This window comes from Bos javanicus, chromosome 18 (genome assembly GCF_032452875.1).
Source record: "Bos javanicus breed banteng chromosome 18, ARS-OSU_banteng_1.0, whole genome shotgun sequence".
Lineage (NCBI taxonomy): Eukaryota > Metazoa > Chordata > Mammalia > Artiodactyla > Bovidae > Bos > Bos javanicus.
Window position 1 is genome coordinate 65,227,578 of NC_083885.1, and position 23,079 is coordinate 65,250,656.

Consider the following 23,079-nt stretch of genomic DNA (forward strand, 5'->3'; position numbering starts at 1 on the left):
AAAAAAACACCCTAAATCCAGGTTAAAAGCCCTTTGACATAAATGAGTCCACTTTATTTCACATTTCCGAACATTACTGAGTTGTCATGCCTTACAGTTTTCAAAGCAAATATAAATGTTTTCACAGTATATACACAAACTATATGAAAATAGCAGGCTTAAAAAAAACCACATAAAAACTGAAACAAGAAAACACTTAAGATACTGAGCTATCTATAAATTTTTTAATATATAAATAAGTAAATTCAACAAGTACTACAAATTAACGAGGAAAAGACTGAAAATCTTCAAAGACAAAATTCTCGTATGCCACTTGAGATCAGAATTACAAAACACATGAACATTAAAAAAAAATTATTTTATTTTTCATTAGGAAAAGGAAAAGGCAACCAATCAGATTGATGACACCTAAGTAAGTCTGATATTATCTAATGTCGGTAACATTACAGAAATTAATAAATATCATAAACCTTCGTTAGGTTATCTATTAAAATTATTTTGCAAAAAGCATTTAGTACTACATAGCTCAGGTGGTAAAGAATCTGCCTGCAATGCAGGAGACCCCAGTTCGATTCCTGGGTCGGGAAGATCCCCTGGAGAAGGGAATAGCTACCCATTCCAGTATTCTGGCCTGGAGAATTTCAGGGACTGTATAGTCCATGGGGTCACAAAGAGTCAGACACAACTGAGCAACTTTCACTTTCACTTTTCATCATTTCCCCAAACCAAGGAAAGCCGACGTTCACTCTCACTACTGTTACTTTAAACCTTTGTTCCTTTGTGCAAACTTCCATTGATATATGCACCGCATAAACCCGTGTACCAATCAGAAAACACGTCAGGTATTTCTAAGTAGCCTTGCTATACCTGTCAAAAGCATCAAAAAAGAAGGAAGAGTTTCAAGAATGGAATGTAAAACTTAAGTTTGAAAATTCAGACCATATCAGTTCAGTTCAGTCACTCAGTCGTGTCCGACTCTTTGCCACCCCATGAATTGCAGCACTCCAAGCCTCCCTGTCCATCACCAACTCCCGGAGTTCACCCAAACTCATGTGCATTGAGTCAGTGATGCCATCCAGCCATCTCATCCTCTGTCGTCCCCTTCTCCTCCTGCCCCCAATCCCTCCCAGCATCAGGGTCTTTTCTAATGAGTCAACTCTTCACATCAGGTGGCCAAAGTACTGGAGTTTCTGCTTTAGCATCAGTCCTTCCAAAGGACACCCAGGACTGATCTCCTTTAGGATGGACAGGTTGGATCTCCTTGCAGGCCAAGGGACTCTCAAGAGTCTTCTCCAACATCACAGTTCAAAAGCATCAATTCTTCAGCGCTCAGCTTTCTTCACAGTCCAACTCTCACACCTATACATGACCACTGGAAAAACCATAGCCTTGACTAGACGGACGTTTATTGCAAAGTAATATCTCTGCTTTTGAATATGCTATCTAGGTTGGTCATAACTTTCCTTTCAAGGAGTAAGCGTCTTTTAATTTCATGGCTGCAATCACCATCAGACCATATAAATCTATACAAATAGATTCCTTGCGGAGAAAGGCAACTTGCAGGATAAAACTGTTAATATCTTTTGTACCACAGCTAAGTGCACAAAATATGATATTGACATGAAAATGAGACAAACCAGCCAGCATGAAGGAAACCCCATGGACTTAACTCTGGGAAATTTTAAGTTTCAAACCAAATGACAGTGCTAGACTTTAACCTGCTTAATAATGACTTAAATATTTAAAAATCCACTGATATTGATACAGATTAACGGGCAACTCGCTTGGGAAGCTGAATTTCAAAGTAGAATGCCAACGACTATGGAAAATTGAAGGAAGACTTCTCCGGTGATCCAGTGGCTAATACTCTGTGCTCCCAATGCAGGGTGCCTGGGTTCAACCCCTGGTCAAGGAACTAGATTCCATATGCTGCATGTCACAACTAAGACCCAGTGCCGTCAAATAAATAAATAAGAAAACTGATGGAATCTGAAAGTCATCAGCGGTGGCTAAAACTAAGGGATGAAATATTGATATGGATCAGTGTATTTACAAAGTTTCAAAATATCTTCTGAATATTTATTGGAAAGGAAAATAGTAATTCTAAAGTCAAGAACACAAACTTAAATAAGTGCCTAAAATGAATATAAACATTGAGAGGCATGGACACCACATGCCTCCTGATAAGAAGTACTGTGAAATATAACATATCACTCCTGTGGTTTCTCTGTTAAATAATACAGAGATGAAATACAATCATTAGGGAACATCAGAAAAATAAAAGGAAATTTTACAAAATAAATGACCTATATTTGTCCAGATAATCAAGTCTAAGGAACTCAGTGAAACACTGATAAACTGTTTCATTAAAGGAATGCAGAGGGTAATGATAACTAAATGTAACATGCAATTTTGAATTTGGTCACAGACCAGGAAAAATGCTAAGGGACAATACTGGGATGAATGATGACATTTGAATATGGACTATGGATTAGATAATAGTATTGGAAGTCCCTGGTGGTGCAGTGGTTAGGACTGTGTGACTCCACTGCAGGGGGCACAGGTCTGAGCCCTGGTTGGGTAACTAGGATCCTACAAGCCATTTAACATGGCCCAAATTTTTTTCTTAATTAGTATTTTACCAATATTGAACTTCCTGATTATGATACTACTCTAACATAAAATGTACTCTTAGGTATAACATACATTGAAGTATTCACTTGTAGGCAAAATACTTCCAAATTAAACGCAAATTGCTCAGAAATACACAATAGTGTGTACGTGGAGACAATGATCAAGAAAAAGGTGCCAAACAGATACTTGTTTAACCTGGGTAAAATTTATGCAAGAATGTCTTTTGCTATTCTTGCAACTTTTCTAAGTTTGAAGCTATATGAAAAATTTAAAAAAAATATCATATAATCAATTCAAAAGATGCATAAAGTATAACTTGATGCTAATTCACCCATTTTTTAAAAGCAAAATATAGACTGGATTTCCTTAAACATCTAATCTATAAAAAAATTCGACAACATATACCATATACATGATGTTATATTTCTCTTAAGATCAGGGACTAAAGAAATATAATTGGTATCTTCTCTGTCCTTCAGCAGTACTCCATGGGAACTACTTAATTCTATATGAGAAAAAAATATATATGTATATATATATATTTGCATTAAAAAGGAAGACATAAACTGTCTTCTCTCACCTTGAAATATGTGCTAGAATGTTACCATCCATCTTAGTCCTAATGTGAAGTCTACTGATGTTGGAAATTGTCTGTGCCCCCTGCAGTAGAAGTGTAGAACCTTAACCACTGGACTGCCAAGGTAGTCCTTGTATGGCTCAATTTTTAAGTTAGTACTGATTAAAAAAACCCTTCAGGACAAATTTTAAGCACTCACATCCAATGCCAGAGCAAAGAAGTGAGTTCATGGTTCCAACTGTGAAACCCACATAAACATACCTACATGTTTACATCTGGACTCACCTAACATCCCTGGCACTTCTATTAAAAAACAAACAAACAACAACAAAAAAAAACTTCACACAAACAAGACTGGACAAGGAGACTCCTTCCCCTTTATAGTCATCTTAACTCAGATGTGTTTTATTTTACTGAATGGCTCAGATGGTATAGAATCTGCCTGCAGTGCAGGAGACCCGGATTTGATCCCTGGATCAGGAAGATTCCCCTGGAGAAGGGAATGGCTACCCACTCCAGTGTTCTTGCCTGGAGAATCCCATGGACAGAGGAGCCTGGTGGACTACAGTCCATGGGGTCGCAGAGAGTCAGACATGACTGAGAGACTAACTCTTTCACTCTTTCCGTAGAAAGCTGCAGAGAGGGGACTTGGAAATGTCTGGTCCTCTCCCCAGGATTAGAGAGCCTGAAACAGCAGAAAGAGGAAAACACTAGTACTCACCTCAGAAGGTCACACCTGTACAGGACGATCACCTTGCTGTCAAGAGACAATAAAGAAAACAAACACACCGACAAACCACACTCAATACATCAGGCAGTGTGGCCCTTCAAAGACGTTGCAGATGAAGCCATTTCTGTTTCAAATCCTGCAATGTCTCCCCACTTCATTTAGAGTCAAAGCCAAGACCCTCATAGTGTTATGCAGTGTTTGCCTGCAAACAGAACCCCAAACCTCTCTGAAATAATCTCCTGTTATTCCCTCTTCATCACTGATTCAGCTGCATGACCTCCCTGATATGCCTCAAACATTCCAGGATATATTCCAGCCATAAAACCCTTGAACTGGACATTCCCTCTATGTGGAGAAAATTTCTCCTGATACCCACAGAGCCTGTGCCTTCTCTTCCAAGTCTTTGTATAAAAGCCACCTTCCTGAAGATGTCCCAACTTTATTTGATACACTTATGACCTGTCCTTATCCCCTCATAGCTTGGTGTGTATGGTTCAACTTACCCTGCTCCAGTTTTTTCCTTCAGTAATACTTATGACCATCCAGTTTTTTACACAGTTTATCATGCTGTTTATGTTACCTCTGCAGGGCAAGATTTTTTTTTTCAACTTTTTTGGTTCAATGATGCCTTTCAAGTGCCCAGAACAGTGATTCAGGCATCTAAGTGAAAAAAGAATGATTAAAAAAAACCCACCTGAGAATGGAATCAAGAAAGAGCGACGCAGTAGGAAGCGGGAGAAAGCTTCAAGAGGGAGGGGACACATGTATACCTACGGCTAGTTCATGCTGATGTATGGTAGAAACAGACACAATATTGTAAAGCAATCATCCGCCAATTAAAAATAAATAAATAAATACAATTTTTTTTTTTAAAGAGTGAGAGTTGGGGGAGGGAAGATAAATTGTGTGATTAGGATTAAGATACACAAACTACTATATATAAAATAGATAGCCAAGAACAACCTACTGTATACTACAAGGAGCTATACTCAATATTTTGTAATAACCTGCAAGGAAAAATAATCTGAAAAAGAATGAATGTATGTATATGAATAATTAAATCACTTTTCTGTACATCTGAAACACAACATTGAAAATCAACTATATTCCAATAAAAATAAAGCCCCTAAGTGATGTGGATCAATTTATTTTCCACATTGCTAAATATCTTTAAAAAGACCCTGGTGAAGACTGAAAATGCAGTCTACTAACAGCCTTGAGTAACTGATTTGCATGCAACTTCCTTTCATTGAGGTTTGATGAATTTTGGAGTGAATTTCCCTAAATACACTAGCTGTTGCTATTTTTGCAAAATGTGTGCATGTTAATAAATGTACTTATTTTTAAACTTAAAAACATAAGAAGAGTGAGAGTATTGGGCATTTAGAACCAGACAAACAAGTATATTTATTAGAAAAAAAAATTCAAAAGCCTTTTGGGTGCAGATTTAATGTGGTGATCCTTATGCGGACCATTTTCTCCTTAAATATACATTATAAACACTGACATGACCAGATGGTCAACACCGAAATCAGATTGATTATATTCTTTGCAGCCAAAAATGGAGAAGCTCTATACAATCAGCAAAAACAAGACCAGGAGCTGACTGTGGCTCAGATCATGAATTCCTTATTGCCAAATTCAGACTTAAATTGAAGAAAGTAGGGAAAACCACTAGACCATTTAGGTATGACCTAAATCAAATCCCTTATGATTATACAGTGGAAATGAGAAATAGATTTAAGGGACTAGATCTGATAGATAGAGTGCCTGATGAACTATGGACTGAGGTTTGTGACATTGTACAGGAGACAGGGATTAGGACCATCCCCATGGAAAAGAAATGCAAAAAAGCAAAATGGCTGTCTGGGGAGGCCTTACAAACAGCTGTGAAAAGAAGAGAAGCGAAAAGCAAAGGAGAAAAGGAAAGATATAAACATCTGAATGCAGAGTTCCAAAGAATAGCAAGAAGAGATAAGAAAGCCTTCCTCAGCGATCAATGCAAAGAAATAGAGGAAAACAACAGAATGGGAAAGACTAGAGATCTCTTCAAGAAAATTAGAGATACCAAGGGAACATTTCATGCAAAGATGGGCTCGATAAAGGACAGAAATGGTATGCACCTAACAGAAGCAGAAGATATTAAAAAGAGGTGGCAAGAATACACAGAAGAACTGTACAAACAAGATCGTCACAACCAAGATAATCACGATGATGTGATCACTGACCTAGAGCCAGACATCCTGGAATGGGAAGTCAAGTGGGCCTTAGAAAGCATCACTACGAACAAAGCTAGTGGAGGTGATGGAATTCCAGTGGAGCTACTTCAAATCCTGAAAGATGATGCTGTGAAAGTGCTGCATTCAATATGCCAGCAAATTTAGAAAACTCAGCAGTGGCCACAGGACTGCAAAAGGTCCGTTTTCATTCCAATCCCAAAGAAAGGCAATGCCAAAGAATGCTCAAACTACCGCATAATGCACTCATCTCACACGCTAGTAAAGTAATGCTCAAAATTCTCCAAGCCAGGCTTCAGCAACACATGAACCGTGAACTTCCAGTTATTCAAGCTGGTTTTAGAAAAGGCAGAGGAACCAGAGATCAAATTGCCAACATCCGCTGGATCACAGAAAAAGCAAGAGAGTTCCAGAAAAACATCTACTTCTGCTTTATTGACTATGCCAAAGCCTTTGACTGTGTGGATCACAATCAACTGTGGAAAATTCTGAAAGAGATGGGAATACCAGACCACCTGACCTGCCTCTTGAGAAACCTATATGCAGGTCAGGAAGCAACAGTTAGGACTGGACATGGAACAACAGACTGGTTCCAAATAGGAAAAGGAGTACGTCAAGGCTGTATATTGTCACCCTGCTTATTTAACTTCTATGCAGAGTACATCATGAGAAACGCTGGACTGGAAGAAGCACAAGCTGGAATCAAGATTGCTGGGAGAAATATAAATAACCTCAGATATGCATATGACACCACCCTTATGGCAGAAAGTGAAGAGGAACTCAAAAGACTCTTGATGAAAGTGAAAGAGAGTGAAAAAGTTGGCTTAAAGCTCAACATTCAGAAAATGAAGATCATGACATCTGATTCCATCACTTCATGGCAAATAGATGGGGAAACAGTGGAAACAGTGTCAGACTTTATTTTTTGGGGCTCCAAAATCACTGCAGATGGTGATTGCAGCCATGAAATTAAAAGACACTTACTCCTTGGAAGGAAAGTTATGACCAACCTAGATAGCATATTCAAAAGCGGAGACATTACTTTGCCAACAGAGGTCCGTCTACTCAAGGCTATGGTTTTTCCAGTGGTCATGTATGGATGTGAGAGTTGGACTGTGAAGAAAGCTGAGCACTGAAGAATTGATGCTTTTGAACTGTGGTGTTGGAGAAGACTCTTGAGAGTCCCTTGGCCTGCAAGGAGATCCAACCAGTCCATTCTGAAGATTGGTCCTGGGTGTTCTTTGGAAGGAATGATGCTAAAGCTGAAACTCCAGTACTTTAGCCACCTCATGCGAAGAGTTGACTCCTTGGAAAAGACTCTGATGCTGGGAGGGATTGGGGGCAGGAGAAGGGGACGACAGAGGATGAGATGGCTGGATGGCATCACCAACTCAATGGATGTGAGTCTGAGTGAACTCCAGGAATTGGTGATGGACAGGGAGGCCTGGTGTGCTGCGATTCATGGGGTTGCAAAGAGTCGGACATGACTGAGCGACTGAACTGAACTGAATGATATTTTTAGTATTCCAATTTCTTACTCCTTCAAGTAGCTCATGACTCAAGCCTTCATATTTCTCACAAATAATTAAGTGCCTAATGGCTGGGAACAGCAGTGAACATATAAAAATAAAGGGCTGCAACCTTTTTCTCTCCCAAGTACTGCCCCTCAAAAATAGAACTGACCAAAAACAGCAGCAGCCTTGGCAGGAAAGTGTGAAAGAACTTGCAAAGGGACTTTTGTTGTTTGTTTGTGATTCCCTGGTGGCTCAGATGAGAAGAATCTGCCTGCAATGCAGGAGATCTGGGTTCAATCCCTGGATCAGGAAGGTCCCTTGGAGAAGGGAATGGCCACCTACTCTAGTATTCTTGTCTGGAGAATTCTATGGACAGAGAAGCCCATGAGGTCACAAAGAGTCTGACATGACTAAGTGACGAACACTTCCACTTTTCATGTTTATAGTCTTCCTTTTCATCCCCTCCACCTCCTTGCTATTTTTCTTTTTGGCCACACTGTGGGGCTTGCAGAATCTTAGTTCCCTGACCAGGGATTGAATCCAGGCCCTGAGCAGTGAGAGCACAGAATCGCAACCCCTGGACCACATGGGAGTTGCCTTGTTATTTTCCTTTTCAACATAATGCTGAGATTGCCTCTTAAGTGCAAACCCAAGGGAGCCCTGGGGCTGGAGGTTGCTGTACCTGAAAACGCCCCTGAGTTTGTCCCCTCTATGCTTCGTCACAGGAAAAGCCCGAGCTCTGTGAGGTTCTGACGTGGCTCTAGCGTCACGCGTGGTGGATGACCTGACACAGAAGGTTTTCTCAAGGCAATGATTGCGTGGTGCCTCTTCACTACACCACCTCAGGTGGAAGGAGACCCTTCTCTTTGGCTCAGGTTATCTGCAGGCTGTCTCTTCCTGGTGTGTGCTCTGAAGGTGACAGAGGGGGGCCCACGGGTGCCCAGGCTTCTCACTGAGTTTCTCTACAGCCTGAATCCTCCCACGACGGGGGCTGAAGGCTCCGGATATTTACTGCGTTCACAGGCGTCTCTCCCATGTGACCGCCTGTGGGTTTGAAGAGGGGCCCAAAAAGCCTTCTCCAGCGTTCTCTGCTGGGAAGAACTTTTCCCTCCAGCCTGGACCTCGTCCTTAGAGACCACGGGCGAGCGGCGCGTGAAGGCCGCCTTCTCAAGTGTGGACCCTCCGGTGCTGCAGGAGGTGTGACCTGCGCTTGAAGGCCTTGCCGCACTGGGCGCACTTGAACGGCGTCTCCGGCGTATGGATGACCGAGTGCTGCAGGAGGTAGGTGCTCCGGTGGAAGGCCTTGCCGCACTGGGTGCAGCTGTAGGGCTTCTCGCCGGTGTGGACGCGCTGGTGCTGCTGCAGCTCCGAGCTGCAGCGGAAGGCCTTGGCGCACTCCGCGCACTCGTAGGGCTTCTCCCCAGTGTGGATGACGTAGTGCTGGATGAGGTGCGCTCGGCTGCTGAACGCCTTCTCACAGTCCTTGCACTCGAAGGGTTTTTCGCCGGAGTGGGTCCGATGGTGGCGGATGAAGGTGGAGCGGTGGGTGAAGGCCTTGCGGCACTGGCTGCACGTGTAGGGCTTCTCCCCGGTGTGCGCCGGCTGGTGCTGCCGGAGGTAGGACCTGCGCTTGAAGGCCTTGCCGCACTCGCCGCACTGGAATGGCTTCTCCCCGGTGTGGATGAGGTAGTGGCGGATCAGCGTGGAGCTCTGGCTGAAGGCTTTCCCACACGCGTTGCACTCATAGGGCTTCATGCCCGTGTGAATCCGCTGGTGGCGCACGAGGTACCATTTCCTGTTGAAAGCCTTCCCGCACTGCTTGCACTTGTAGAGGTGATGGCTGGGGGGGCCTTTTCCAGGTCGCTGTGGGTCACGTTCATGGAGAACATCCCCCCGAGAGACGCTCTTCTGGAACGCCCCTAAGTGCAGACCATCACCTGCCCCTAAACCGTCATCCTCAAGGCTCACCTTCCCCGGATGCGCCTCCTTGCCAGCATCCATCTCTGGCGTCTCTGGAACTCTCCGCGTTTCCAAGAGCCCTTGTGGAGCCCCGGCTCGCCCCAACCTGGAGTCCCAGGAAGATCCCAGAGTCAGGCTTCCCTGGAGCAAGGCTTCCTCAGATAAAACTGGCTGAGAACTGCTTGAGTCTCTGGGCTGACATTTTGGTCTGTCACCTGGAAAGAAGCCGATACATGAAGGCGGATTTTAGTGCTGCAACAGGGAAGGAACTAAAGCAACACTTCAGTGGACAAACGAGGATGAGAGCAGCACCCCCGACACCCGCTGTAGCTTTACGCCAACATAACCTAGATTTCCAATCACCTTTTACGATCCTTGTACCTGACAGCACAAAAGGGGTGGGCCAAGGGCAAGCTGGGCTGCGAGACAGAGGACCTGGAGCAAGGGAGGGAGGACAGTTTCAATAACACTGTCTGGAGAGCATGTGCCCCGAGGATTGACGCCTTGGTTCTGTGAGAGTGCAGAAATATGCCACCTTGCGACGCTGGGAAGAAATAGCCCATCTTCCCTGAGACGTGGTGTGTGTGTGTGTGTGCGCGCGTGCGTGCGGGCGGGCGTGCATGCTTGGTCATGGCTGACTCTTTATGACCCCCATGGACTGTAGCCCACCAAGCTCCTCTGTCCATGGGATTTCCCAGGCAAGAATACTGAAGTAAGTTGCCATTTCCTTCTCCAGGGGGTCTTCCTGACTCAGGGGTCGAACCTACATCTCCTGTGTCTCCTATACTGGCAGGCAGAGTCTTTACCACTGTGCCACCTGGGAAGCCTGTAAGCTGGGTCCTAATGCAGACACTGGAGTTGCCAGAAAGAAGGATGGGTACTGGGTTGAAATAGAAGAGTAAGTGTGAGTAGACTCACCCCTAGAGACTGCTTAAGAATTATAAGAAAATGGAATGTTACTCAGCCATAAAAAAAGAATGAAAGCATTTACAGCAACATGGATGAACCTAGAGACGATCATACTAAGTGAAGTAAGTCAGACACAGAAAGATAAATATCATATCACTTATATGTGGAACCTAAAAAAAACCCAAAAGATACAAATTCAACTTATTTACAAAACAGAAACAGACCCACAGACAGAAAACAACTATGGTTACCAAAGGGGAAAGGGTGAGGAGGGAAGGATATATACGAGTCTGGGATTACTTGATACGCACTACTATATATGAAATAGATAAACAACAAAGACCTCCTGTATAACACAGGGATTATACTCAATATCTTGCAATACCCAATACAGGAAGAGAATCTGAAAAAGCATATATACGTGTGTATAACTCAATCACTTTGCTGTATATCTGAAACTACCACGACGGTGTAAATCAACTCTACTCCGATTTTTAAAAACAGGTGCCGAGAAGATGACCTGGGAGGTAATAAGTGTTGTCTAAGTAGCTGATGCTTCCCTGGTGGCTCAGTGGTAAAGAATCCATCTGCTAATGCAAGAGAAATGGGTTCGATCCCTGGGTCAGGAAGATCCCCTGGAGAAGGAAATGGAAACCCACTCCAGTATTCTTGCCTGGAGAATCCCACGGACAGAGGAGCCCAGCGGGCTACAGTCCATGGGGTCACAAAGAGTCAGACACGATTTATCGAGTTAACAAGAACTAAAACAAGTGGTTGATACACAGAACACTGAAAACAGTGCCTAAAAAAAAGAGAGAAAGAATTCCCTGGCGGCCCAGTGATTACGGCTCCATGTCCTCACTGCTGAGGACTAGGTTCAATCTCTGGAGATCCCACAAGCCTTTGTGATGTCACCAAAAGGAAAAAAAGAGTTAGAAAAAGAAAACAGCAAGAGAAGCCTGATGAAGGCAACACTACAGGGGCGGTTACAGGAAGGAGACAGTGAAAATCTCAGAAGGGGCAGAGGGACACACCAGGCCAAATGGTAGGAAACACAATTTTCCACTGCTAAGGGGCATTAATGTGGTGTCAGCAGGAAGGGCTCTGGAGTCAGAATGCCTCGGGTCCAGGTGTGGTTTGTGGGATGTTAGTTCCCTGACCAGGGATCAAACCCTTGCCGCCTGCAGTGGAAGCACACAGCTCTCGCCACTGGCCTGCCAGGGAAGTCCCTTCTCTCTTCTCTAAGTTACAATTTTCTCACCTGAGAGACGAGAAGACTGTTTCTCCAGCTGTCGTGAGGGTTAAATGAGAAAATGCCTGCAAAGCTCTTGGCACAGCTCTTGGTGCCGTATGAGTGTTTTCGGTGGTTAACTTTGTACATCAAGTTGGCCTGATGGTTGTGCCGAGCTCTTTGTCCAAATACCATTTGGCATGCTGCTGTGAAGGTACTTTTTAGGTACTACTGACAGTGAAATTCTCAGACTTTGAGAAAAGCAGGTTCCCCTTCATATGTTGGGCCAAATCCATTAATTAGTAGCCTTCCAATCCCAAAGACAGGCAATGCCAAAGAATGCTCAAACTACCATACAATTGCACTCATCTCACATGCTAGTAAAGTAATGCTCAAAATTCTCCAAGCCAGGCTTCAGCAATACGTGAACCATGAACCTCCTGATGTTCAAGCTGGTTTTAGAAAAGGCAGAGGAACCAGAGACCAAATTGCCAACATCCGCTGGATCATGGAAAAAGCAAGAGAGTTCCAGAAAAACATCTATTTCTGCTTTATTGACTATGCCAAAGCCTTTGACTGTGTGGATCACAATCAACTGTGGAAAATTCTGAAAGAGATGGGAATACCAGACCCCCTGACCTGCCTCTTGAGAAATCTGTATGCAGGTCAGGGAGCAACAGTTAGAACTGGACATGGAACAACAGAATGGTTCCAAATAGGAAAAGGAGTACGTCAAGGCTGTATATTGTCACCCTGCTTATTTAACTTCTATGCAGAGTACATCATGAGAAACGCTGGACTGGAAGAAACACAAGCTGGAATCAAGATTGCCGGAAGAAATATCAATAACCTCAGATATGCAGATGACACCACCCTTATGGCAGAAAGTGAAGAGGAAGTAAAAAGCCTCTTGATGAAAGTGAAAGAGGAGAGTGAAAAAGTTGGCTTCAAGCTCAACATTCAGAAAATGAAGATTATGGCATCCGGTCCCATCACTTCATGGGAAATAGATGGGGAAACAGTGGAAACAGTGTCAGACTTTATTTTTTAGGGCTCCAAAATCACTGCAGATGGTGATTGCAGCGATGAAATTAAAAGATGCTTACTCCTTGGAAGGAAAGTTATGACCAACCTAGATAGCATATTCAAAAGCAGAGACATTACTTTGCCAACAAAGGTCTGTCTAGTCAAGGCTATGGTTTTCCAGTGGTCATGTATGGATGTGAGAATTGGACTGTGAAGAAGGCTGAGCGCCGAAGAATTGATGCTTTTGAACTGTGGTGTTGGAGAAGACTCTTGAGAGTCCCTTGGACTGCAAGGAGATCCAACCAGTCCATTCTGAAGGAGATCAGCCCTGGGATTTCTTTGGAGGGAATGATGCTGAAGCTGAAACTCCAGTACTTTGGCCACCTCACTCGAAGAGTTGACTCATTGGAAAAGACCCTGATGCTGGGAGAGATTGAGGGCAGGAGGAGAAGGGGACGACAGAGGATGAGATGGCGGGATGGCATCACTGACTCGATGGACGTGAGTCTGAGTGAACTCCGGGAGTTGGTGATGGACAGGGAGGCCTGGTGTGCTGCGATTCATGGGGTCGCAAAGAGTCAGACACAACTGAGCGACTGAACTGAACTGAACTGAAGAGCAAAGACAGGGGTGGGAGGTAGGAGGGAAGGCCAAGAGGGAGGAGAGGTATGTGTGCCAATGGCTGATACATGTTAATGTATGGCGGAAGCCAACACAACATTGTAAAGCAATTATCCTCCAATTAAAAATACATAAATTCTTTTAAAAAAAGAGAGAGAGAAAAGACTGAGATGCCCTAGGAGGGAAGGAATTCTGCCTCCAGACTTAAGGCTGCAAGCATCTACTCTCCCAGCTTTCTGGCCTGCCCTGCAGATTTCAAAATCTCTTAGCTCTCACAATCATATGAAGCCAGATCAATAGAATAGATCTCAATGGACACATATCTCTTTTGGCTCTGATTCTCTGAAGCAGTCTAATGTCAGTATCCTCATTGCTTTAGGGGGCAGTTAGGATAACAGCAACTCCACCATCCAGGACAAGCCATCTTGTTCTACACGCCAAACAAAGAAGCCTCAGAAGAAACCAACCTTGGTGACACCCAGCCTCGAGAAACGAAACTGCTGTTCAAGGCACCCACTCCCATCCTCAGAAAGAAACAAAGAAAATCTATCCACATTCCCGGCCCATGCACCAAAGGAAAAAAAAAAAAAAAAAAGAAAATCTATCCACAATGACAGTGTCAACAGTGGGGACCGCCATAGGAGCAGCTACTGACAAGGATGGGGACCCAGAACCGGCCACAGTCCTGGAAATATTCTAAATTTTAGGTGCAGTAAAGGATACTTCACTTTATATGTACATTAAAAAGCAAAGCTGAAAAAAAAAAAAGTGAAGCTGAAATCCCCCTCCTGGGCACATATCCAGACAAAACTCTAGTTTGAAAAGACATGAGAGAGTCAATTTTTAGGTAGGCTGATAAGAACTCTGGGGTACCTGAGGAGGAGATAGGGGTGTGGAGTTCTCAAGGAGGAGAAAAGGACAAACTTTTCTACATTCCTTAGTCTTAGTCATATAAAACGTTTTTCTTTAACACAACTAAACAACTCAGCTTCAACTCTGTACTAACGATTGTATAACAACAATGTATTCTGCTTGAGGAGAGTTTCTCCTTCTTGAAAACCTTCTGACTAATCCTGTTATCTTAAAATGTATATTATGGATTATGGCACAAAGTGAAGAGGAACTAAAAAGCCTCTTGATGAAAGTGAAAAAGGAGAGTGAAAAAGTTGGCTTAAAGCTCAACATTCAGAAAGTGAAGATCATGGCATCTGGTCCCAACACTTCATGGGAAATAGATGGGGAAACAGTGGAAACAGTGTCAGACTTTATTTTTGGGGGCTCCAAAATCACTGCAGATGCCTACTGCAGCCATGAAATTAAAAGACGCTTACTCCTTGGAAGAAAAGTTATGACCAACCTAGATAGCATATTCAAAAGCAGAGACATTACTTTGCCAACAAAGGTCTGTCTAGTCAAGGCTATGGTTTTTCCAGTGGTCATGTATGGATGTGAGAGTTGGACTGTGAAGAAAGCTGAGCACCGAAGAATTGATGCTTTTCAACTGTGGTGTTGGAGAAGACTCTTGAGAGTCCCTTGGACTGCAAGGAGATCCAACCAGTCCATTCTAAAGGAGATCAGCCCTGGGTGTTCTTTGGAAGGAATGATGCTAAAGCTGAAACTCCAATACTGTGGCCACCTCATGCGAAGAGTTGACTCATTGGAAAAGACCCTGATGCTGGGAGGGATTGGGGGCAGGAGGAGAAGGGGACGACAGAGGATGAGACGGCTGGATGACATTACTGACTCGATGGACATGAGTGTGAGTGAACTCCGGGAGTTGGTGATGGACAGGGAGGCCTGGCGTGCTGCGATTCATGGGGTCGAAAAGAGTCAGAGACGACTGAGTGACTGAACTGAACTAAAGATCTTTCTATTGTTAGTTCTAATCCTGTCATTAGTTCTATTGTTAGTCTATTGTTAGTCTAATTCTAACAGAAGCAGAAGATATTAAGAAGAGATGACAAGAATACACAGAAGAACTGTACAAAAAAGATCTTCACGACCCAGATAATCACGATGGTGTGATCACTGACCTAGAGTCAGACATCCTGGAATGTGAAGTCAAGTGGGCCTTAGAAAGCATCACTACGAACAAAGCTAGTGGAGGTGATAGAATTCCAGTTGAGCTATTCCAAATCCTGAAAGATGATGCTGTGAAAGTGCTGCACTCAATATGCCAGCAAATTTGGAAAACTCAGCAGTGGCCACAGGACTGGAAAAGGTCAGTTTTCATTCCAGTCCCAAAGAAAGGCAATGCCAAAGAATGCTCAAACGACCACACAATTGCATTCATCTCACTTGCTAGTAAAGTAATGCTCAAAATTCTCCGAGCCAGACTTCAGCAATATGTGAACCGTGAACTTCCCGATGTTCAAGCTGGTTTTAGAAAAGGCACAGGAACCAGAGACCAAATTGCCAACATTCGCTGGATCATAGAAAAAGCAAGAGAGTTCCAGAAAAACATCTATTTCTGCTTTATTGACTATGCCAAAGCCTTTGACTGTGTGGATCACAAGAAACTGTGGAAAATTCTGAGAGAGATGGGAATACCAGACCACCTGATCTGCCTCTTGAGAAATTTGTATGCAGCTCAGGAAGCAACAGTTAGAACTGGACATGGAACAACAGACTGGTTCCAAATAGGAAAAGGAGTATGTCAAGGCTGTATATTGTCACCCTGCTTATTTAACTTACATGCAGAGTACATCATGAGAAACGCTGGACTGGAAGAAACACAAGCTGGAATCAAGATTGCTGGGAGAAATATCAATAACCTCAGATATGCAGATGACACCACCCTTATGGCAGAAAGTGAAGAGGAACTAAAAAGACTCTTGATGAATGGGAAAGTGGAGAGTGAAAAAGTTGGCTTACAGCTCAACATTCAGAAAACGAAGATCATGGCATCTGGTCCCATCACTTCATGGGAAATAGATGGGGAAACAGTGGAAACAGTGTCAGACTTTATTTTTCTGGGCTCCAAAATCACTACAGATGGTGACTGCAGCCATGAAATTAAAAGACACTTAGTCCTTGGAAGGAAAGTTATGACCAACCTAGATAGCATATTCAAAAGCAGAGACATTACTTTGCCAACAAAGGTTCGTCTAGTCAAGGCTATGGTTTTTCCTGTGGTCATGTATGGATGTGAGAGTTGGACTGTGAAGAAGGCTGAGTGCAGAAGAATTGATGCCTTTGAACTGTGGTGTTGGAGAAGACTCTTGAGAGTCCCTTGGACTGCAAGGAGATCCAACCAGTCCATTCTGAAGGAGATCACCCCTGGGATTTCTTTGGAAGGAATGATGCTGAAGCTGAAACTCCAGCACTTTGGCCACCTCATGCAAAGAGTTGACTCATTAGAAAAGACTCTGATGCTGGGAGGGATTGGGGGCAGGAGGAGAAGGGGACGACAGAGGATGAGATGGCTGGATGGCACCACTGACTCAATGGACGTGAGTCTCCGTGAACTCTGGGAGTTGGTGATGGACAGGGAGGCCTGGCGTGCTGCGATTCATGGGGTCGCAAAGAGTTGGACACAACTGAGCGACTGATCTGATCTGATCTGAATCCTGTCATCTTAAAATGCAAATTGTGGGAGCGGGTCTAGGAAGATCTTTACAACCTTGAGACATTCTTTTGCAGATCTTTTTCTTCTCTTGTATTTCTTACTATATAAGTCCCTTTAGTATTTGTTGTAAAGCTGGTTTGGTGGCACTGAATTCTAACTTTTGCTTGTCTGAAAAGCTTTTGATTTCTCCACCAATTTTGAATGAGATGAGACATTCTTTTGATTCACTGTAATAACCAATTAAAAAGTATATAGCTCTCTTGCTAAGACTGGCAAGAGGGCCACTCACTGTCCCGCTTCTGATATCTCTACGTCAGAAGCTTTCTCTGGCAGTTTTTCATTTTAATAAAACTCTGCTACACAAAAGCTTTTGAGTGATCAAGCCTGGTCCCTGGTCCTGAAGCTAACTCTTTGGAGATCGTGAATGTGACATCGCTCGCCGCAGGCTGTCAGACACACCCCCATGTCCACCGCTCACTGCAGGCTGTCAGACACACCCACCGTGTTCACAGCGGCACTGCTCACAACAGCCAAGACACGGAAGCAGCCTGATGTCCATCGGCTGATGAATGGATGACGACGTGCTGCTTAAATACAGCGGAATATTACTCAGCCGTAAAAAGGATGAAATTATGCCATTTGCAGGAACACAGATGGAACCGTGTTGATCTTATGCTTTAGTGAAATAAGTCAGACAGAGAAAAACAAATGCCGTATGGTATCGCTTATATGTGAAATCTAACTATACGACACAAAAGAACTTGTCTATGAAACAGAAAGATTCACAGACGTGGAGAACAGACTTGTTGTTGCCAAGTGGGGCAGTGATGAGGGGGAAGACTGGGAGTTTGGGATCAGCAGATGCAAACTATTACATATAGGATGGATAAGCAACAAGTCCTACTGTAACACCGCGAACTATATCGGATGTTCTGGGATAAACCATAGTGGAAAAGAATATAAAGAAAGAATATACAGATGTGTGTAACTGAGTCACTTTGCTGTACAGCATAACTAGCACAACACTGGAAATCAACTGTACTCAATTTAATAGAGAAAATTAAAGAAGAAAAAAATAAGGAGGAGGCGGTGTCTGGATCTCTAAACAATGGTGTGGTCCCGAGCTGGCCAGCTGACGCACACTAAACCTCAATGTGAGAGAAACCTCCAGACCCCATGAAGGGCTTCACATGGCAGCTCAGAGGCACCGGTCCCCGCACGTTCTGAAGGTTGCCATGAGCCAAACTGGCCAGCAGCTACCAGCTCCTACCTGGGCTGGTGCTATGCGGGAGGCCTCTGGTTCCTGTCCACAGCTTCTGCCCGTGTTCCAGCAGGTGGATCAGCTCTGGTTTGGGAATTGGATGCCCTGTGGATGGAGCAAGAAACAGGATACAGGTGTTTGATGAGAAGAATGAAAACCTCCACCCTGTCTGGGACTCTGTGACAGGAAAAGGAAGACCACGAATGTAGCTGCTCCCAAAGTAAATAAAGTGTTGATCTGTGACCTGGAACCAAGGGCGCACACACCACTCCAGGGCTGCCACTGCCGTAGAGGGTGGGGTTGTCTGTCTGCACAACACCTGTGCCCTTGAACGTCATCACTGGAAGCCGGCCCCACGCAGGGGCACAGGACAGGACCCTGGGAAGGGGACGCTCCTTCCGGAACGTCTTTCATGATTCCTCTAAGTCACCCTGTGCTTCAGAACCACCCAAGGATGCCTAAGCCCAACCTTAAACCAAAAGAAACAAAATTGCTCAGGGTCACATCGAGGCATCAATAGTTCTCAAGTCCCGGGTGGCAGTGATGTCAAATGCTATGGAGGGCCTGCCTGACTCACCTTCTCTTCAGAGAACAGCCCTGCTAACTGTGGGGACGTGTGACCCCACCAGGTTGGGGCAATCAGCTTCCCAGCAGAGGAGTCAAGAACAGGGACCGACCTCAGACTGAGCCTGAGGGTGCTGAGCGCTGGGACGAGGGCTGGTGTTCAGAGGGACACTGCTTCTATCCCTCTGATCCCTGCTACATACACAGATCAGGCAGGAGGAGGAGGGGCCAGCAAACTGCAGGGCCCGTGGGGAGCAGGAAAGATGACTCCTGTGACCTTCTGATCAGCCAGAAACCAGGAGGAGCCTGGGGTCCCCACAGGTCTAAGAGCTGAGCACGTACCCAGGGAGACCAGGAGCCCGCAGGTCTCCAGCATCACCTCCCGGAACAAGGTCCTCTGGTCTAGGTCAAGTTGTCCCCACTCCTCCGGGGTAAAGGTCACGGCCACATCCTTGAAGGTCACCACCACCTGGAGAGTCAAACACAGCAGCACTGGTGATGTGCACTTGGGTGGGATCAGGCCTGTCACCGTGGTGCTGGTGAAGGTGCAGAGACCCAGGCCTGAATCATGAGGCCTCTGATGGCCAAGTTCTGTGCTGGGTTCAGGGGGAAGCAGATGCAGCCTTGGGACATAAAGCAGTTGTGGCTGAGAGGAAAGCCTCAGGTGCAGAAGGCCACGGGAGAGGACACAGACAGTGGTGTTCCACGAGGTCTGGGGGCAGAGGGAAGTGCTCTGGGAAAAATGCTCGAGACGTAACTCCAACAATGGCCACAGCAGCGACAGCACCGGAGCTGCCCTCACCCTGTCTGAGCGCCTGCCCAGGCGGAGGGCTTCACACGCTGACATTCAAGTGACTGCAGATCCCTTGCTCTGGGCCAGAGATCCGGGGTTCAGATGAAGAGTCTGAAGTCTGACACTTGCTGGCAGTGTGACCGTAGGCACAACATCTTATCATTTCTCCAAGCATCAGTGTCACCATCAACACTATGCTCATTCCCACTGTGCCGTGATTCTGAGAACTAAAGAGATAATAACAGATGCGGGAGGACCGGCACAGTGAAGCGCTCCACGTCCTTTGTGACTTTACTAATCCCCCCACAGCCCTCGAGGGAAAGGTTATCATCACCTCCCTGTCTCAGCCAGATCTCTAGGTCCAGGGAGCCCTAGAAAGTCACCCATAACCTCAGATTTAAGTTACAGAAGTAGGGAAATGCCCTGGTGGCCCAGTGGTTAGGACTCCATGCTTTCACTGCCAAAGCCCAGGGTTCGATTGTTGGTTGCGGAACTAAGATCCCACAAGCCATGTTGCATGGTAAAAAAAAAAGGAACAGAACTGGGAACTGAACATCCATCCAGCAAAAGAAAGCAGAGAGTTACCAGAAGATGGGCAGGTGGGAGCCAGGGGTACCTCAGCCAGAAGGAAAATGGCCAGGAAAGGACTATCCTAAGAGGAGAGACGAGGCACAAGGAGAGGGGAGAGATCTGGGATCAGGGCCCCAGACAAAGGGAAACGCAAGGGCAAAAGCTGCACACCAGGCAGAAATGAGTGCAGTGAGCAAGGGAAGAACGGAAGGGGGAGAAGCATGGAGGAGCCCACAGGGCAGATCCAGTACAGCCGTGTGGGCCAGGGCAGAGACTGTATTTATCGTAGGTGTGCTGAGAGCACCTGAGTGGGAGGCTCGTTCATTCCACCATTTCCTGAGCACCTGTTATAAGCCTGGGCCATTCCAGGTCTTGGCAGAGAGCACTACAGGTGCTCGAGTTCTAGGGCTGAAACAGATGTTAAAGGAACAACTAAATAAATGAACAACAATGTCAGAGGGACCAAAGGCTTCCAAACTCAAGGAAACCGAGCCGGAAGGTTGAGAAGGTGACCGCCTGCTTGTGACTGGGCACCAGGGAGAGCCTCTCTCAGGACAGCCGACGGGACTGAGTCTGAAATAAAGAAGGGAACCAAGTGGATGGGAAATTAACAAATAGGACGAGTCCTGACAGTGATCAGGACTGTGAAGAGGGCACTCAGGGCAATGGCTATGCAGTTACCCAGGACCTCGTGTGCTTTTATGTCCAAAGGAACCCCACATTCCTGTACACCATCATATCTGACCATTTGAAAGGACTCACTCTGGCTGTAAACCAACCAAAACCCAACTGCCACTTCTGAAGTGTGTGTGTCCTTTGTCAGGCTTAGAGCGACTCTGTGAGACCCTGTGGACTGTAGCCTGCCAGGCTCTGCTGTCCATGGGATTCTCTAGGCCAGAATACTAGAGTGGGTTGCCATGCCCTCTTCCAAGGGATCTTCCCAACCTGAGGATTGAACCTACATCCCTTACATCTCCTGCACTAGCAAGCAGGTTCTAGAGCCACCCGGGAAGCTTAAAGGTAAATTCCTTGGCCTTTTGGGCTCCCAGCTGGTCCTGACACCTTTTCTGTCCTAGCAGAGCAGCAATCCCCAAACTGCCGCAGGCTACTGCTGCCTCTTCCCCAGCCCAGCCCTTATCTTTATAGAGGATACAGGACAGGGAAGCCAAGGATCAGATTCCCCCAGGGATGAGCCTCTGCCATCAACACGGGCTCAGGAGGCACCTCCATGAAAAGAGAGCCAGAGTGATGCTCCCTGGACCACGCTGGGCACTTGGGAATACATGTCATCCACGTGCCTTTTCCAGTTCCCTAATCCCAGGTGGAGGAACTTTAATGTAAAAGCCAAGCACAGGAACTATCCTGGCGGGCCAGTGGTTAATAATCCCCTATTCAGGGGACACCAGTTCGATCCCTGCTCGAGGAACTAGGATCTCACATGCCTCACGACTCAGCCGAAAAAAAAAAAAAAAGTCAAGGGCAGCAACGAAAGTTACTCAAGGTCCTAGACTCGGGAAGGGGCGCGGCCTCATCACGCAGAAAAGTCTCGGGACTGTGCGGCCTGCGCTCCGCCCTGCGGGTCCTTCCACGCCACTGGAGTGGGCTTGGAGGGAGGAATTCTAGAAGGCACCTCTCTCCCTTTTACTCGGCGTCCCAGTGACTGACAGAAATAGGATCCACCGTACGGAGGCCCTAACCTGGGCTCCCACACGGAGCACAAGCGACCCTCTCCCGAGGCTCCGAGACAGTGTCCTGCAGAGGACAAGGCGACGAGACACAGGACACCGCCGTCCAGCACCGCAGTGCGCCCGGGCCACGTGGGTAGGTCCGAACGGGTGCGCGTCGTCCACTCACCTGCGCCGGGGTCAAGAGCGCCGCCATGGCACCGCGGGGAGTGCAGGATCCCGCGACGACGCCGGCGAGCGGCGGGGCCAGACGGCTTAGCTGACCCTCCGCCAGGTCGCACAGAGGCGTACGTGGGCCTGCCTTGCTGTCCTCGCCGCTCCGTCCCCAAAGCCCGGGAAACAGTCTCCAAAGACAGACAAAACCTCCCCATCAACAACCGACAGCCTCCCTGGCGACGCAGGAAGTCCTGCCCCAGAAAACGCGGACCGGCAACGCCCCCTTCTGTGATATTATCCTCGCGTCCCTCCCAGCCCCCGTAGAGCATAGCCTTCTGGGTAATGTAGTCCTGCTTCCGTCCGTGAAGGGGCTGCTGCTAAATCGCTTCAGTCGTGTCCGACTCTGAGCGACCCCATGGACTGCAGCCTACCAGGCTCCTCTGTCCATGGGATTTTCCAGGCAAGAGCACTGGAGTGGGTTGCCATTTCCTTCTCCAGTGCATGAAAGTGAAAAGTGAAAGGGAAGTCGCTCAGTCGTGTCCGACTCTGAGCGACCCCATGGACTGCAGCCTACCAGGCTCCTCCGTCCATGGGATTTTCCAGGCAAGAGCACTGGAGTGGGGTGCCATTGCTTTCTCTGCCGGGAAGAGGAATCCACTCCTTCTGGGAGCCAATGGCCCAAAGGCCTGGAGACTGAAGCGGGCAAAGGGCCTACAGAGACTCCAACCAAGGAGACGAGGCATTGCATGTTTCTAAGCAAGTGGACGTACTTACTGTAAATTTTTTAAACTTTGTGTTCTGCTGCTTCACCATCCCCACAGTCTGTGAGCACCCCGCTCAAGTGATGACTGAGCTCAGGCACGCCACTCAGGGTACACCCTCATTCAGGGTACAGCAGAGTGATGAGGCCGTGGCTCCCGGAACTAGCTTCCCTTCTTGTTCTCGCTTGTGACGAGTGACATTCCAGTGCACCAGTGAAGTCCCTTCATGGCATTTGCCTGTAGCCCTCAGGATCCAACAATAACGGTGGTTGTCTAGGGGCCC

The 23,079-nt window shown here is 46.1% G+C and overlaps 1 protein-coding gene across 8 annotated transcripts; it reads right to left on the minus strand.

Moving 5' to 3' along the window:
• Nucleotides 1-22: 22 nt before the first annotated feature.
• Nucleotides 23-22,174, minus strand: LOC133229759 (zinc finger protein 550-like). 8 transcript variants are annotated; one of them, XR_009730639.1, is made up of 5 exons: nucleotides 19,174-22,042; nucleotides 18,277-18,372; nucleotides 4,445-9,866; nucleotides 3,933-3,968; nucleotides 23-2,015 (listed from the first exon to the last, which is right to left on the minus strand). XR_009730639.1 is itself a non-coding variant. In XM_061386486.1 (4 exons), exons 1-4 carry the CDS (start codon nucleotides 22,073-22,075, stop codon nucleotides 8,860-8,862), a joined length of 1,257 nt encoding a protein of 418 aa, XP_061242470.1. In that variant the 5' UTR covers nucleotides 22,076-22,174; the 3' UTR covers nucleotides 23-8,859. The 8 variants fall into 8 exon arrangements, 4 of the variants coding, with proteins under 4 accessions (XP_061242470.1, XP_061242468.1, XP_061242469.1 ...); XR_009730636.1 differs by having other exon boundaries at nucleotides 23-4,601; nucleotides 8,375-9,866; XR_009730637.1 differs by having other exon boundaries at nucleotides 23-3,968.
• Nucleotides 22,175-23,079: the final 905 nt, after the last annotated feature.

What these genes read in the sequence shown, in the direction of transcription:
- LOC133229759 (XM_061386484.1), bottom strand. Translation starts at nt 19,678, where the DNA reads ATGTCAGCGTGTGAAGCCCTCCGCCTGGGCAGGCGCTCAGACAGGGTG. An exon ending in CGGGCTCCTGGTCTCCCTGG is followed by an intron (nt 18,373 to 19,173) that starts GTACGTGCTCAG and finishes CTCCATCCACAG; the next exon opens with GGCATCCAATTCCCAAACCA. An exon ending in CCCGCATAGCACCAGCCCAG is followed by an intron (nt 9,867 to 18,276) that starts GTAGGAGCTGGT and finishes GCTTCTTTCCAG; the next exon opens with GTGACAGACCAAAATGTCAG.